Source organism: Petaurus breviceps, unplaced genomic scaffold (genome assembly GCF_028583685.1).
Source record: "Petaurus breviceps papuanus isolate PSGF00001 unplaced genomic scaffold, PetGlider_PUasm1.0 37, whole genome shotgun sequence".
In the NCBI taxonomy this organism is placed as follows: Eukaryota; Metazoa; Chordata; class Mammalia; order Diprotodontia; family Petauridae; genus Petaurus; species Petaurus breviceps.
The window spans coordinates 4,031,402-4,049,178 of record NW_027186296.1 but is presented as its reverse complement, the minus strand read 5'-3'; the positions used below and the strand labels follow the sequence as shown (position 1 = coordinate 4,049,178).

Here is a 17,777-nt window from a genome sequence, read left to right as displayed (position 1 = left end):
GGGTAATAAGTAGATGACAGAGTCAAGATTCAAACTAAAGTCCTCTGACTTCAAATCCAGCACCCTTTCCATTGAACCATACAGGAAATGTCTAGCCCAAACTAAAAAAGACATAGGGAACATGATAACTGCCATTGTGTATTTAAAGAGTTGTTATATGGACTTTTCTGTTGGTTCAAGAGGACAGAATGAAATACCGTGGGTAGAAGATGAAGAGGGGCAGAGGTAAGCTTGATGTAAGGAAAAACTTCCTAATAATTAAAGCTGACCTAAGGTGGAATGGACTGTTCCAAACTTGAGGGTTACCCATTACTAGAGGTCTTCAAGAGAAGACTAGATTACTCTCCATTGAGGATGCTTCCAAGGGAATTCTGGGTGAGATGTGGGTTGCACCAGATGGCTTCTAGATCCCTTCTGATGCTAATCTTCTGTATTCATTTCTCTTGCAAGCTCAAGACATGGTAGTGTCTAATGAAATTAACTGGAGCCCAGGTGAGTTAGGTAGGTACAAGGAATAAAACTTCTGATATTTGGAGAAACCTAAGAAGTTATCATCTTTCTTCCTTTCTTCCTATGACAAGAATTATCACAGTGCAATAGAAAAAGTATTGTACTAATAGTCAAAAGGCTTGTTTCCAACTCTTCTACTTACTATCTGTGGGATCTTGGGCAAGTCACTTAACCTCTCTGGGTCTGTTTCCCCATCTGTTAAATGAGGATTTGATTAAATAACCTCTATGGTCCTTTCTACTTCTAAATACATGATCTTATCATTTAAAAAAACCTCTTCCTTCTCTACTCATTTCCCTTTACCTTCCACCACCAATATTAGAAATTACACAAAACAAAACAAAAACAATATAGAAGAAGTTTAATTTATTGGTTACCCTTGAGAAAATGTTATATATAAAATTCTTGGGGAAAAATCCAATCCTATTCAATTACATATCAATTGAAATTCATTTTAAACCAAATTTCCTTTTGAGTCCATGAACACACATAAAAAAATAAGGCACCTCACAGTCTATATCCTTTTTTTTAAGAATAAAGGAGAAGTTTAAATATATGATACAGTTTATATTAAATATCTTGGGGAATGAGAGATTAACAGAACTTTTTTTTCAGTCTTATGTGTTAGTTAGCCATTCGTGTGTTCTATGCATAAAACTGACATTTAAAATTTTTCCTTAAGGCAACTTTCTTTGTGAATTATTGATGATATTGGCATTTCCTTTCTATACATCTTAAGTCTTCATAGATATTGCTTAAAGTTTTTACAAATATTGCTTCCGGATTGTTAACCTCTGAAAACATAAAATACAGATGTCAGCCCCTTAATTTTTGATAACTGCAATTCTTATATGTGCACAGATACAACAAAGTTGATTGTCTACCTCTGAATAAAATTCATGTCATAAAAAGCTTTCAACCCCCTAGGAGGAGCCAGTGTCTCCTTTGCCCAATTCAGAGGAAGTCATGCAAAAGAAGAAAAAAAACTGCTGTTATCACACTGAACAAAATATTTGAATTAATAATTACATTAAATACCCATATCTTTCTGTTTATTCACATTCCACACAGTGGAAATTATCTGCTTTATCTTCAAATTTCTCTCTTCCCATATCATTGTTATTACTATTCACTTTTATCTTTGAAGAAATGCAGATGACAAAAACACTTAAAAGTATATATATGTATATATAAAATATGTATTTGAAAAGATGTCAGGTATATGCCATAATATGCAAATTCAGTGTTTGGCATTATTTTAATAGGAAAGATTGAAATCATGTATATTAGTCAAAACACATAAACCTACAGAAAATGCAGAAATGTATTATTGCATCATCAGTGAGTACCTGATATAATATGCAACCAATGTGGCATTTTAAGTAAATGTTGGAAGATAGGCTGTACTCATGCTAATCTTAACCAACAATGGCAATAATAAGACAAGTAGAACTACTCTCTTTGTTTGCCTAGTTATGCTTTGGGGGCAGTCATGTTGCTGATTATCCCCGGGAAGTTAATTTTGAGGAAACTCTCTTTACTGTAGCCAAATCCTCCCCAAATGCAAGACTGTGGTACAGGCTACTAAAAGGAAGATTATTGCTGGCCACTTAAGTCATCTCTTTTTAACAAAATCACATGCCTGTGGCAGAGTTAAAACAACAAGAGAAATTCAGTGTTTACTGGTTCCGAATGTTATTTCTCCTCTCTGGTGTGGTTTTATATTTTCAGTTCCATTCTCGTTTCCTCTTCCCACTCCCCATTTTGGCTTAGGCATTTGTGTGCTTAATTAAAGCCATTCTATGCTTTCCTGTTTGAGGGTTTAAATGAAAGAAAGATTTGGGGCAGGGAGGATTGATACAAAAAGTAGACAAGATGCTTCCACGTTGGAAGGATGCTTGTGTGGATACGGTCGGGGGGAAGTGTCTACGAGTGGACAAGGTTGAGATTCATTAGGAAGGAATTGGAAATGAAATTCAATCAGAATTGAAAATAGGTTGTTCTTGCTTCCAACAGTTGGGTGGGATGACTTTGAAACCGGTTTCCTTGAGAGTTAGCAGTGCCCTGAATTTTTTTAACTCCTGGTCTTTGAGTTCCAATCCCACTCCCCAGTTGTGGATCTGAGAAGGCATTGGGGAAGAAGAATATAGATTTTTTTATGTACAAAACCCCAAACTTTGGAAAAACAGTGTAGTCACATAGACACCAGAGTTAGGCATGCCTATCCTCAGCAGAGTTCCATTTTAGCCTTAGATGAAAAGTAAGTCAGGAATAGCCACTGAGAGCTGTCCCAGTTTGTTTAGAGCAATGCAGATAAGTTAACCAATAAATATCTGAATGATTACACATCAAATATACCTATATTATTGGCCAAGAAAAAAATTTTCTTGGGGCGGCTGAGTGGCGCAGTGAATAGAACACCGGCTCTGGAGTCAGGAGGATGTGAGTTCAAATCCAGTCTCAGACACTTGACACACTAGCCATGTGACCTTGAGCAAGTCACTTAACCCCAATTGCCCTGCCCTCCCCCCCTCGAAAAAAGCAAAAAAAAAATTCTTATTCTGAATACCTCCTTTTTAAAATAATAAATAAAATAGGAATCCCTTGAAATTCTGAACAGAAGACTATAGAGGTAAAAGTTCCTATTCTTTATCTTTCTCTCTGAATCATACTACCATATGATTCTGCCAGGAGATCTCTGTTCTTCCTCTCTTACCCTTTTCCTCTCTTTCCTCTTCTCTTTTTCTCCCTTCTCTGACCTTCTGTTCCTTCTGGTTAAAAAACAAAACACAACAGCCACCATGTTGCCAGAACCATCCCTAGCTATTCTGTGCTATACTAGAGCTTTTATAGTTTAATATATTTGATATGTTAAGATCTGACACAATTAGCATCAGGACTTCCTGAAAGAGGCCAATAATTAGAAATGGTAGGCAAACTAGGGCAACTAAGTGGCACAGTGGATAGTGTGCTGGGCCTGGAGTCAGGAAGACTCTTCAAGAGTTCAAATCTGGCCTCACATGCTTACTAGTTGTGTGACCCTGGGCAAGTAGTTTAACCCTGTTTGCCTTACTTTGCCATCGATAAAATACACTAGAGAAGGACATGGCAAATCACTCCAGTATCTTTGCCAAGAAAACTCAAAATGGGGTCAGAAAGAGTCAGACAGGACAGAGAAATGACTGAACTGAGAACTGAGGTCAACTTTAATTTTGATCTTAGCTGATATTCTTCCTTATTTGGGGGGGGGGGCAGAAATAGGCTATTTAGCCTGGGAGAAAGGACATGCTGGGGATTTCTATTTTGTGAGTTGTACAAATGGTGCTAAATATCTATTAAACTGGCCTAGTTAGTCAGTAGGCCAGCCACCATGACATGAAATGTAGGAAAGAAGAGAAAAAATTTTGAAGCCAACCCCAATATTGAGACCATAAGAGATCATCCTTATAGAAACTCTTCACAACCCTGTCTGGGAACTGAATTTTGGGTAATCAGCATCTCTCATATGCCTCTGCCTTGTCCTCAACCATGTGCTATAAGAAGGCCAAAGCAGCTTCCAAATTAACGTGACTAATTCTATTTAGTAGCAGAATGTAGGTCCCTTGAGGGCAAGGACTCTTTCATTTATGTCTTTGTATCTCCAGCATTAGCAGAGTGACTGGCATGTTGTGATGCTTAACTAAATTCTTGTTGAGTGAACAATAATATCATACTTTAATTTCCAGAAAACTGTAAGCTCTGTATTTGTGGGGAGGTGGGGCAGAGGGGGAGTGGGTAGTAACAACTTAATTCTTTTTATATATTGTGAAATTCAATGGGCTGGAAAAATTAGTAAGATAGAAATTTGATCTAAGGTCGGGAAGTGCCACAGTTGAAAATTTGGCTCCCTACAAATATAATGTCAAGAAAATCAGGGCTAAACCTATCATAGTTTATTCAGGTCCATTTCAAAATGCACAATGGAGTTGAGGGTGTTATGCAAGACATTTATTGAGTCCTTGCTTCCCTTAGGTTCTGTTTCATGCTGTAAAAAAAAAAAAACACCACCACCACCAAAAAAACAAAAACTAAAAACCCCTCTACTTCAAAGGATGATTTTACAGTGTTGTCATGTTCAATTACCTACACACACCATACCTTAAACCTGCCAAGCTCATGTTGGATCTTACTCCTAAATTCTACTTCCTGGACCACTACTAGCCCCTCAGTATCTCACCTCCATTTTCTTGGCAATCCAAGCATCCTTCAATTATCTGGAGTATTTTTGCAAAGAAGAAAGTACATAAAACCATAGTAAGAAGACAATAGGGATAGCTCACAGAAAGGAGTTTGGTTTGGAAACAGCTACTGATTCTGACTTTGACGGCATAGACCAAAAGTGGCTGAAAGAATGACTGGTTAGGGGAAGGAGCTTCTGAAATCACTTTTCTGTGATTCAGGTACAGATCTGAAAGCAAGTCCCTTTCCAAGCTCCCTTAACAAAACCCAGGGCAACCACTGTCCATGCAACACTCATTCTGAAGAGAATCTTAGATGCCCAAGAAGGCACATTGAAGGCAGAGGTGAAGCAAGACAACATCCCTGCCTGGCTTGTGATTTGCTTCAGGGAAGTTGCCAGGGATCTGGGCCATTTGCATCATCCCCAAGTGCAACAGAGACTCTTTACATAATAGGAAGTGCCCTCCAGAAGAGATTGTTTTATCCCCCATGGTGCCTCTGGACATGCATGCAATGCTCCGATGCAGACAAATACACAAGTGCATGCTCATGCCGAGAGGCAGTGAGTGGTTCTTCCTGCATCTGGGATTGAGCATAGGAAGTGCCAAGCTGTCTTTGACTAGGCACTGTGCACATCTGGGGCTGAGTCATTAGGGTAGGCTGGGTGTCTGTGGCCTAATCCAAATCGATAGATATGCAGCGACACTGCTTCACTCGAGTGACCCTTTTCTTCTTGGTTGGTGGCTGCAGTTCAGGACAATTGAGCGTAACCATCATGGTGGTGAATTTCTTGGGCTTGCAGAAGGAACACGACTGAAAGGAGCCCTCCTCCTTCCGGATGTGCCTGGGAATGTAGAAGGAATTGCACTGGCCATAGCAAAAGCGGTTGATGATGGTGCGGCTGTTGCAACCCTCTTCATGTATGGTCTGCTTGAGAGGCTGTGTCTTGCACCAGTCCCGCTTCAGGTATTTGCGTTCAGTCACATGCAGGGCCTCCTGGCTGGACTCCAGCACCTCCTCCCCAGGCATGGCGGTGCCCCGGCCCTGGCCCCTCCCCCGATTCCTGGATCCAGGCTGTTGGGGAGTCTGAGTCTGCTCTGAGTCATTGTACTGGTCTTTATCGGGAGGTGGGATGGCACCTTGAGATCCTTTCTTTTTCCCTTCGGTGGCAGACAGCAAGGTTCCCAAAAGCAGAAGCAAAGCCCCCACGGTGTAGGCGGTTCGACCCATCCTAACAGAAAGGAAAGGGGGAGCAGAAAGGAGAATGCAATTATTATTTTCATATGGAAAATAAAAGAATCAGGGTAACTATCACATGGGAAACTAAAGCAATAAAAGCTAACATTCATATAACTCTTTAAAGTTTGGAAAGAACTTTCCATAAATTACATCATTTGATCCTTAAAACACCCCTGTGAGATAGATGCTCACCCATGCCTGGATTCACTCTCCAGACTCCTCTTCTTCTTGGCCTACTGCCTTGCCTCCCAGGAGAAACCTTCTCCTCTTGCCCTGCTCTCTTGATTGGTGACCCCCTTCCCCTAGGACCACCATTTGAGAAAGGACTCCCATCATGCTCCGCCTCACTCATGCCTAGATTCACTCTCAACTCCCTCAGCTATACTCCCAAATCTTCCTGTCCTGTCTTTCCAGCTCCCCTATATGCATTGTCTTCCCCCATTAGAACATATGCTCTTTGAGGGTAAGGATTACCCTTTTTATTTTTATTCTTTGTTTATATTTGTATCCTCAGTACTTGGCACTAGTAAGTATTTAATATGTACTCTATCTATGCTACAACAACTATGTGAGATGTGTACGATTATGATCCCATTTTACAGATGAGGAAACTGTGACCAAAAGAACCTTAAATGATTTACCCCAAGTCACACAGGTAGTAAATGCCTGGGACAGGATTAGAACTCAGGACTCCCTGACTTCAAGTCCAGGCAGCACTCCATCTTATGGTACCATGTATGTAATTTTCTTTGAGTCTAAGGGGTAGGCAACTTGTAGGGGGAGAAGGAGTATAATAGATAGAAAGACCACCCGTCTTAGAATCAGGAGCTCTCCTTTAGTTTCTGTTGCTAATTTACCAAGTAACCTCAGGCAAATCACTTAAACTCTCTGAGAACCCAGAATCCTAGACTGTGTGGCTATGTGTTATAAGAGAAAGCCCAATGACCTGGGAGTCAGGAGAGATGGGATTCTGTTCTGGCTCTATCACTCACTAGCTCATAGGTGCCCATAGGAAAGTCATTTAATCTCTCTGTGACTCCATTTCTTCATCTATAAAACAGATGGTCTCTATGGCCTTTTCCAGCTCTAAAATTCTGTGACAATTTCTGGTTTATTTTATGCCTTGGAGACTCAATTCACAAACTTTCCCCAGGGTAAGCTGAAAGTTCACTTACTTGAGGCTACCGTGCAACTTCTCTCGCTGAACTTGAAGATAGGAAAGATGTAGGTCCAAATCTTAACTTCAAAATTTACTAACTGTGCCATCATTTGGTAAGTCATTCATGTTTTCTGAGTCTTAGTTTTCTCATCTGTGAAATGGGGATAATAGCTTCTACAGTAACTGGTCCCAATATGTGAGGATCAAATGAGATAATAATTTGAAAAATGTTCTTTCTGTGAACTTTGGAGAACTATCTCAATGTCAGTCACTAGTTTCTTGTCATTAGAAAAGAGCTGTGGGCTATCACTGTCTGTTTCCCCCTCTTTCCTCTCCACTCTTATTTTGCTGTGACTTTAAAATTTTACACATGAGAAGCAAACAGTGAACAATGAATGGTAACTTAAAAAAATTCCCTCCCACTGCCCACCACAAGAATACAGTAGATCAGATTCTATATAGAGCAGTACAGGATAAAAAAAGGGTACTAAAGGGGAGGCTAGGTGGCCCAGTGAATAGAGCACTGGCCCTAGCTAGAGTCAGGAGGGCCTGAGTTCAAATCCAGCCTCAGATACTTAACACTTACTAGCCATATGACCTTGTTTACATCACTTAACCCCAACTGCTCAGCCTTCCCCCCTCCAAAAAGCAAAAAAAGAGTGCTAAATCAGAGGACCTGGGTTCAAATTAAGCCTCTTTTTATTTACTATCTATTTGACCTTGGGCAAGTAATTTCACCTTTCTGGGTCTTCATTTTCAAATCTGTAAAATCAAAAAGGTAGATATCTAAGATTTACTCTATCTCTAAATCTATGATCCAATAATTATCCAATTATCCAAAAGACAATAAAACATGTGAAAAATACACATTCCACAGATCCAAAGAAGATACTGTCTTTCAACCCTAAGAATAATGTGGAATTACAACCACAAGTTACCAAATATAAAAACATATATAAATAAAACAGTATCGAGATTCTGTCACAACCTAATACTTTGGGGGAAGCAAAGACTCAAAGCAAATAATGTGACATTTTCATTCCAACTCTGACTTTAGATTTCCTGGCTTTTGTCAGTTTGTGTTACAACATCACTGTTATTTAACAGAGAAAATTTTCCCCAAAAAAATTAATTTCCTTGTTTTGTCCTAAAAATCTTTTTTTCCTAAAAAAAATTTAGTGTTAAAATAGTGCATGTTTTCTCCAGACACCAAAATGACTTGAGCCAGAACTGTTCCGTCTCCCAGGCAAATATACTTTGTACTTCGGCAACCCTTAGAAGTCTGTGTTATTTACTCAGTACAGCGCCAGTATCTAAAATAAAATTCAAACCAGTCACTGCCCATTTTAGTAGAGGAACAGTAGAGATGGCCCCAGGCCTCCATACTAGAGAATCTACTGCAGATACCTGCCAAAAATGGATCCTAGTCCAATTCTTCATTCCTAGGCCCAATTCCAGGCTGTGTTACTTATTGATTTTTAGTTATTTGCAGTAGAGGAAATTTTAAATAATAATAGCTAGTATGGATACAGTGCTTTTAGGTTTGCAAAATGCTTTACAAATATTATCTCATTTAAGACTCACAATAACCCTAAGAGATAGGAACTATTATAATCTCCATTTACAGATGAAGAAACAGGCAGACAGAAGTGACTTGCTCAGGATCACCCAAGTAGTAAGTGTCAGAGGAGGATTTGAATTGGTAGTATCTTGTCCCTTCATACATGACAGAACTATTTTCTCATCCCCATTTTACAGAGAAGACATGAGGCAGCAAGGCAATTTGCCTTGTCTAAATTCACTGCACAAAGCAAATCAGTGGCAAAGCCCAGACTACTGCTCAGAGTTTTGAACTTTCATCCCAAGTTTTCCTAACTCTAGGTACAGTACTTTATTCACTTTACCACCTTGGTGCCTCATAAGAGAACACTTATTCTAGAGAAAAAATATAAAATCATAGAACTTGGAGCTTGAGGGCATCTTGAAAATCATCTAACCCAACTCCATCATTTTATACATAAGGAAACTAAGACCAAGAGGCTAATTGATTTAGCAAAGGTAAATAGTCATGTGGTAAGAAGGACTAAGCAACTGATATAGCCCATACTCCCAACCATAATCTTCCAAGATCTCCTGACACATTGGCAGGTGGATTGAGGGATCCAACGAGCACAGTAGAAGTAGAAGGAGAGGATGACTTTAAAAGGAATAGAATGAGGGGATATATTAGGGTAAATTAATAAATATTGACAAAGCCTCCCCACTCATCTCATGGCAGGCGATAGACCGGCTCCTTTAATTTAACCCTTTGTCTCTTCACAAGAAGAAAGTGTTTTTGTTTAACGAGGTCTATTCTATAGTGGCTGCTGTTTCATATCAATGAGATGGGATAGGGAGTGGAGAAGTAGAATGAAATTATATGGAGAAAATAAAAAAAAAATTTTTCTTTGCAATATACAAATAAATGAGTAGTATCTTGTCCCTTCATACATGAAAGAACTATTTTCTCATCCTCATTTTACAGAGAAGAAATGAGGCAGCAAGGCAATAGCCTTGTATAAATTCACCACACAGAGCAAATCAGCTGCAGTGTCCAACTAGTGCTCAGGGTTTTTAACTTTCATCCCAGCCAGGTCTCTGCTAACCTGGCCAGCCTCCCAAAGCATGCCTTCCTTTTTCTAAGGAAACTCCAAAGTCCATTAGTTTTATGAACTGGTCTTAGGCCAAAACCAGTGGATTTTATTTTCTAATTGAAGTCATTTTTATTCACTACTATGGGACCAAAAAGAAAGAAGTACTTCAAAACCATGTTTCACTTGTCAAATTCTATATAAAAGACACCAAATGTGGTTTTTAATTTTAGTTTGGACAGGCTGTGTTCTTCCTATAGGAGCACACATGTCCTGTAAGCCAAGTCCAAGGGGAAGGGGGAAGGGGTGGCAAACTTTACTTTTTTCTTAATTAGAAAAAAATTGCAGATTTCTTATAGTAAGATTTAGTAGTCTGGCATAGCCTGGAAAAAAATTACTATGAAAATTTTTCTTAAAAAAAAAAAACTACTGTTTTTTTACTTTAAAGATCTTAAGCACTTAGTGTGAACTATCTGAATTCTTAAGCATTATAAATAGCTGTTGAGAGATGAGTAAAGACCAACTTAAAATATTTCAATCATGCAAGGTCTCTGTTTTCTGGAGACCAATAGTACTCTGAAAAGTAGGGGAAGAATGGGTTGTTGAAGGCTCTGTACCCTGTATCTTCGTTGTAAGTTAAAGGGAGTCTATGCTGTTAACTACTAAAAACATGGAACCTTGAACTTGGGCTCTGTTGAGCCAGGGTTGGAGTTCACTTTTCCATGACTCTTCCTTGGGACATTCCCCACTCCCACCTTCCAAATCTTCTGCCCAACACTTTGTATGTTTTAAACAATGTGAATGTGAAGGGGGAACAATAAACCTCAGGGGTCATATCCCCTCCATTAAATTTTATGATCCATGAGGAACTGTGTCATTTTTCATCTTCACATCTCAAGCTCGTAGTAAATGCCTGAATAAATGCTGTCTCGACTCATCTTGGTATCCTAAAGAACTGGAACAGCAGTTTGTACACAGTAGGTGGTCAATAACTACTGATGACAATGATGCCCCAGAATAGGTTTTGTATGAATGGCCACTATGTTCACGAGTGGATCTCCCATTGTTTATGAGGACCGTATGTGTTCTGAGTGTTTCCAATTATTATACTATCTACTTACATAACCAAGCTAGATCATTATTCTAGTAGCAAAGTAACAACAAGCAATATAAGATCATATCCCTGTCATTTACACACGTGATTTTAAACAAGTCATTTAACTTCTCTAGGTCTCAATTTCCTCATCTGTAAAATGAGGAGATTTAATTTGGCGGTATTTAAGGTCACCTCTAGCCCATTGGGTTGGGTTCTGTGATCCTTCAGACTCACTTTTGTGTTGATTTAAGGCAGAAGCATGTTAGAGCCAGCTCATACTTTGACAAACAATTGGTAAATATTCAGTGTGAGCATTTACATCTCAGAAATCATTAAATGTTGTAAATCAGGGCTTGATTTAGTGTTATGTCTAGACATAAGAAAGTGAAGGAGAAAATGTTAATAATGTAAATTAATCATGTAAATTAAACTTTAAAGTGTCATGCATACTTTTTTTCCTCTAGAATGCTGGTTTTTAAGCACTTACCAGCACACTAGTGAACAGGTTTTGTTGAATCATTAGAAGTCTATGTCAATTTTCACTGAATATTCTTCCATGTAATCTGGTCAGATTTTTGTGAAAAGCCATCTCTGTAGTTTCTATCTCTTGAACTAGTCATCATTTCTATCCTTCCTTAAAGGTTTTCCTCCCTTCCTATCTCTTTAAAACCTGACTTAAAAGTGTATCTTTTCTACCTGACCCTTTCTTTGAGTTTTCCTTCATAAGTGGCAAAGAATGTTTGCATGCAAGACACTCAATTTGTGTGACATATATTGATTTGCAGGTCATTGTGGCGTGCTACTGGAAAGGCTTTAGGAGCATAATCTTCTGGATCTTAAAGAACAACCAAAAAAATGCAACTAGTTTGCATAAGCTATTTTTAATGTTCTTTACTCCACATAAGACATAATCTGTTATCTTACTGAATTTGGGGCTATTTCATTTTTACTCTGCTTTCTCGGCATTTCATAATTTGGCTGACACACCTACTCATGATAATATTTATGAAGCTTCTTTTTTTTTTTTTGAGGGGGTAAGGCAAGCAATTGGGGTTAAGTGACTTGCCCATGTCACACAGCCATTGTCAAGTTTCTGAGGCCGAATTTGAACTCATGTCCTCCTGACTCCCGGGTGGGTGGTCTATTCACAGCGCCACCTAGCTGCCCCTATTTGTATAGCATTTTAAGGTTTGCAAAGAGCTTCACAAATCTTATCTCATTTGATTCTTCCAACTCTGGGAGGCAAGTACTATTATTATTCCCATTTTACACATAAGGGAACTGGTGGAGAAAGGTTAAGTGATTTATACACAGTGTAACCAGGATTAAAACTCTGGTGTTGCTGACTCCACTAGCTGTCTAGTTACAAGGGTTTGACATAATAAATACAGTAGAGAAAAGCTATAAAGAGGTCAGAGGCTTTTGGGTAATTTTCAACGAATACAGTTTTGGAAAGACACCTAGAAAAGACACATTTAATGTGATCATCGCCTTAAAAAAGATGCTAGAGATGATCACCTATACTCTACACTTTTTGAATAATGTGACCCTTTTCTCCCCAGGCTTATCATCTAGGAAGTACAGAGGGTAGAAGTAGAGAAGAGTTGGGTGGATTATTGTTTTAGAGCTAAGGTGAATTGAAACTCAAGATAATGATTTAACAATGATAATTATAAAATAAAAATAATCTAGAATTTTTTGACTATTAAACTCACCAAAGGAAAAAAATGAGTCTTTACATGTTTTTTTAATGCCTATGAAGAACCAGAAACTCATCAATCCTTTGTAAGTGCCCAAACTAACAAAGCCCAAAACTGAAGACCATTAGTTAAGTTGGACTTGTCTCCCTCTATTGCACAGACCAGATGACTTAGACTCATCCAATTCACTCGCAAGTCATGGCATCATCTTCCTGATGTCAGGGTCCTCTTTGAGAACGAAGGACAAACCACACACAATACGAGACCAGATGACACTCGGAATCAGAAGACACAAAAATTTAGGAGCTGGATATACTTAAAGGATTGTTAATATATTAAAATAGGTCAAGAAAAAATTATTCTGTAATAAATGACATAACTCCACTAATATGATGATGTCAAGGCAAATTCATGTTACATACAGGTTTTTTGTGTTAGTATAGATCTACTCTAGGGTACATGATTTGACACCATGAATGACTGAATTTCAGTGTATATAATGGCAAGTTTTTATTTGCATTATGGGCATGAAGGATTTTTTCCCCCTTAAAACTGATTGTTTGGAAATGTTGTAAACTTGTACTTAGGATCATTTATTTAGAGTGAGAAGGTTCCTGGAAGGTCATCTAACCTAATCCCTTCTTTTTCCGATGAGAATACTGAGGCACAAAGGAATTAAGTTAATTATCCAAGGTCACACAAGTAGGAAGTGACAGAGCCAGCATTTGAACCCAAGTTCTCTGTCTTCAGAACCAGTGTTCTTTCCACCATACCAGGCTACCCTCAATGAATAAGACTTATTTTTCATCTTCTTTGTTTTAAATGAAGAAAAAAGTTAGATCTATTATGAATTTACTTTTTTAGGACTGGGTGTTATAGAATATCATTTTTAATATATAAGCAACAAAGGTGATGCCTGCCCTCATGATTCATTCCTGTCATCCAGCCCATAAGTTCACCTCCCCCACATACACACAGACACACATATACTCACAAACACTAAAATAAAGGGTTTTTCCCAACTCAGTGTCCTGGATTGGTCATTTCTGAGATATGAGTCCTTCACAAGATTAATTATAGACAATGCTATTTCCTAGTATTGCCTCTTAGAGGAATTACATCTCTGCTAGTATATAAAAAATATCCTTTATATATAATATATAATAGTAGTATATACTGTATAAAATATATAGTACATAAAACAAAATCTTTAAGCAGACAGAAAGGGAAATGCCCTTGCCACACATTTAATTTATGTCTTTGGTGCTAAAGATAACTTTTCTAGATAAATTGCTTTTGACCCTGTGCTATTAGAAAGTCTGGAGATATAAATGTCAGCATTTCCCCTATATATTTATTTAGCACAGAATTCCAACTGGGAGCTTCAATTTGGAAGACAGAGGCAGATCAGAACCACATTGCTGATGCATAATCAGATGGGAGCTAAGAGCCTGAAAGTCCCATACTCCTGAGCCCTAGTTAGAGACAGTACAAATACCAGTAGATGAATCATGTTTCTATTCTCCAGTGTGGCCACTATAGTAAATACCTGCAGAGGTTCTATTATTCAACACACACACACACACACACACACACACACACACACAAACCTTTCATTTAACAGGGTTTGCTCTTTCATGAATTTTAGATTTCTCTAGAATGGATCCTACAAGTTAATAGTTTCTCCCTCAAGACTATGTGATAAAAAAAAATAATGAACCTATGACACTATCAGACCCACAAAATGCAAAATGAATATGCTAAGCTCAGCAGTAACCTTAAGGTTTTTCTTTTTTAAAGTGGTCACAGTCCTGAAAATGCCTTAAATAAAATTTCATGCTCAAAATGAAACAGTTTTCCAAGGAAGATTAGTTAATTCAGCTGGATTGTTTTAGACTTTAGATTGTGCTAGATAGGGACTGAATTTGAATCATGCTGCTACTTGGGTACTTCGAACAGTTTTTCAGATAAATCCTTACGATCCATTTCACTCTTAAAGAGTTATCTTAACCTTTTTCCTTCTATTTGTTTTACTTATGTGGATAGACAAAAAGACAGCACTCCTCCAGGGCCTATAGGGCAATTTAAACAGAAAATAACAAAATGGGTTTATTTAATCAACTCTTTTCCGGGCAGCATCACTTTGGGGAAAATAAACAACCATTCATAAACATCACCTAGATTTGCTGTTTCAATATGAAGATTCCATAACCGATTCTGGCCTATGCAATGAAAGACCTACATGAAACACTTCTGAGTTTTGTTGTTAATGTTGTTGTCATTAAAAGGCTTACAGATTCTGCTAAGAGGAGGTAGTCCAGAGCTTGAAGTGGGAACAAAGGAAGGACACAACAAACCCCAGCAGGGAAGCAATTCGTTTCTGATTCTGCAACCAGGAGGTGAACTTCCCTAAGGAAAAGTGCACTCTCTCTCTCTCTCTCTCTCTCTCTCTCTCTCTCCCTCTCATTCAGTTGAGATACCTATGTTCCATTTAAATATCCAGTGGCACACTGGAGCCACCACACCTAAGGTGTGTTACAGCAGGAAAGTCCATTCCTAGATGATGCAGAAAGGAGGACATGGGTGGCCTTTTGATTTTCACTTCACATTAATACGTTAAGGAGGTAGCCTGGCACAGAGGATAGAGGTCAGGCTCAGGAGTCAGAAAATACTTGGGTTCATACAATGTGACCTTGGGCAAAGCCCCTAATTCTCAGCGCATTAGGTGACTCTCTAAAACCAAAGAATTGCCGATCCTGCACGATTGGGTTTTCCACAACTAGAAGACCCCCTTCCTACCCTCCCCCCCCCTTTTAAAATCACAAGTTCCTGTTAAACAAGGGGATGGGTTGGGGAGGCTGGAGATTAGTTTCAACATTGATTGTATTGGGCCCTAAGCAACTGAATTTTCTACTGGGTTGTTTGTAAAGGCAAAAAGGCTTGACCAGAGCGGCCCGCCTAGAAGAAGAGTTCCTGTGACTATGAGGGATTGCAAAACTGCCGGGAGCTCCAGGCTTTCTGGTGACACAGAATCTTTTCCCCCAGAGTTCCTGTCACCGGCTGCCTATAGAGAGCCTGAACGGTGACTACCCCTTTCGAGTGACAGTTGAGGGGGGAAAGGGAATAAGAAAGATGGGGTTTGGGATGGGCATCTGCAACTTTTTAAAACACCTTCCAATGTGTACGTTGAGTGAATAAGGGAGAGGGAGGGAGTGTCACCTAGGGCTGGACTAAGCGTAGAGCTGTCCAAACAGAGATCCTGGAGTCTCCAACTTCGTGCGTCTCTAGGGGTTTGTGGCTCACTTCGGTTTAGAACCGCCCGCATTTTCCCCTGAGCCACAGTCGCCTTTTACCAGGTGCGCAAGGGCGCAGGCGAAGGGTTCTCACACTGCTGCTACTGTATTCGCACGACCTTTCAGTTTTCCCTTCTCCCCGCTCTCCAACTTTGCGCGACCAGTAAGAGATAGGAGACTGGCACTGACCGACACTCCACACCACACCACGCCACACCACACCACACCACACCACGCCACACTATACGCACTCTAGCACGCAGAAAAACACATGCACAAGCACACCTGAGAAGCTCACATTCTCCTCCGCTTCTCCCCACAGTCACCGGCGCCGGCCCCCCCCCCCAACCCCCATGAAGTCCTCGGACTCAGTTCCCTTCTGTGCCCGGATCGGAAAGGATGACCCCACTGCTCCTCAAGTCTCAAGTACTCCCCAATAAAGGAGATGAGACGTCAAGGCCGCAACTCCCTAGTGCCTCTCTGCCTGACTGATAGGGTCTCTTCCCGCCTTTAAGGGGAACAGGAGGCGACCTGAGAAGGTAGGAAGTCAGTAAGGTGTACCTTCCTCGACAGGTTTGACCTCCACGGGTTCCACTGCAGAGAAGCAACCTGCAGCTTGGGACAGCTCCTTCTCTGGAGCTCGCGGCTGTCAGCAGACACCTCCTCCCGGGCAGAGCAAGGAGGATCCCACCATGGACTGGGGGCTGGGGGCTGCAGTGATGGAAGGGCTCGAGATTCACTCTAGTAAAGCTCTACTCGTCCGGTCTGTGCCCAACCAGGCACTGGCATCTGTCGGGTTAAACTCACCTGTTCCAAAGCGTTCTTTTTCCTTTTCTTCTCTTTGTTGCCGCGGGGTTTTAGAAGTCTTCCTGAGTCACTGGGACTGCCCCAGGGGCTGATTCTGCGCCCCCCGACCCCCCTGGGGCGCCACACCGGGTTAGCTTGGGAGCTGCGACTGTGTCTGCGCTGCTGGATTGGCCCCCGAGTCCATGGAGGGCGCGCCGAGTGCCTCAGCATCTCGCTGTCTCCCATTTAAATGTCCGCCGGCTGAACGCCGCGCTCCGGGGCCTCGCCACATCATTGGCCAGGCGCCGCCCGGCCCGGACCCGCTATTCCGCCCCCTTTTCCCGTTACTGAGTCCCCCTCCTTCCTCTCCTCCCCATACACCCCCCCTCCCCGGCTCCCAGCGGGGACCCCTACCAGACTGAACCCGCCTCCTTTTCTCCTCCCTCCCCAAAGCCCCCTCCCTCTGCCGGGGCCAGCGGGGAGAGGTCACCCCAGGGGACCGCGCCTGGAATGCACAGCAAATCACATTTTCCGCTCCCGTTAGAAGGGGAAGATCGGTAGGAAATCCCCCAGCCTTCCCACCCCCCTCATTTTCTCCTCCCCCGCCCCCAGAGCTTTGCCTTTCTCTCCTTCTGAGGTTTCTTTCATTGCCTTGTGGCTCCCTACATCCCTGTTGGTCGCGATCTCCTGTTAGAGGAGAACTGTGTCACGACAGAGGATGCGGTTATTTTCGTCTAGCGCAAGATCAGAGAAAGCGGGACCCTGAGGGCTAGGGGATCCCAGAGGCTTGATTCTAGGCCCCCAGATTCGAAATGGACCTCAAAGACCCTCTCAGCTACCAAGAACTCAGTCACTGTGGACCTCGAGCACTTAATCCGACTATCAACATTTCTTCTTCCATCCCCTCTCTCTCTCCTTTCCAGGGTTTCTTTTAAATGCAGACTAGCTTTTTAAATGCAGACTAGGCTACAGATGTTTTGCGGTATCCTTCTGAAGTAAGGAGGGAAAGTGGAGGAAAAAAAATCTGAAGAGACAAAATTTAGTCTACCTCACAGAGGGAAATATTTACTAATGGAGAATCAGGTAACTGTAACAATCAGAGATGATTAAATCTAGAAAATTTAACTCGAGAAAAGTTAGATGCAG

At 40.8% G+C, this 17,777-nt stretch overlaps 1 protein-coding gene across 1 annotated transcript; it reads right to left on the bottom strand.

Moving 5' to 3' along the window:
• Positions 1 to 861: 861 nt before the first annotated feature.
• On the bottom strand, positions 862 to 16,985 carry GREM1 (gremlin 1, DAN family BMP antagonist). Its single transcript, XM_069097657.1, has 2 exons — positions 16,653 to 16,985; positions 862 to 5,959 (listed from the first exon to the last, which is right to left on the bottom strand). The coding sequence occupies exon 2, from the start codon at positions 5,956 to 5,958 to the stop codon at positions 5,404 to 5,406; it is 555 nt and encodes a 184-aa protein (XP_068953758.1). The 5' UTR covers position 5,959; positions 16,653 to 16,985; the 3' UTR covers positions 862 to 5,403.
• Between the last annotated feature and the right edge of the window lie 792 nt (positions 16,986 to 17,777).

Excerpts from the sequence above, each read along its gene's own strand:
- GREM1 (XM_069097657.1), bottom strand. The coding sequence starts at position 5,958 with ATGGGTCGAACCGCCTACACCGTGGGGGCTTTGCTTCTGCTTTTGGGA.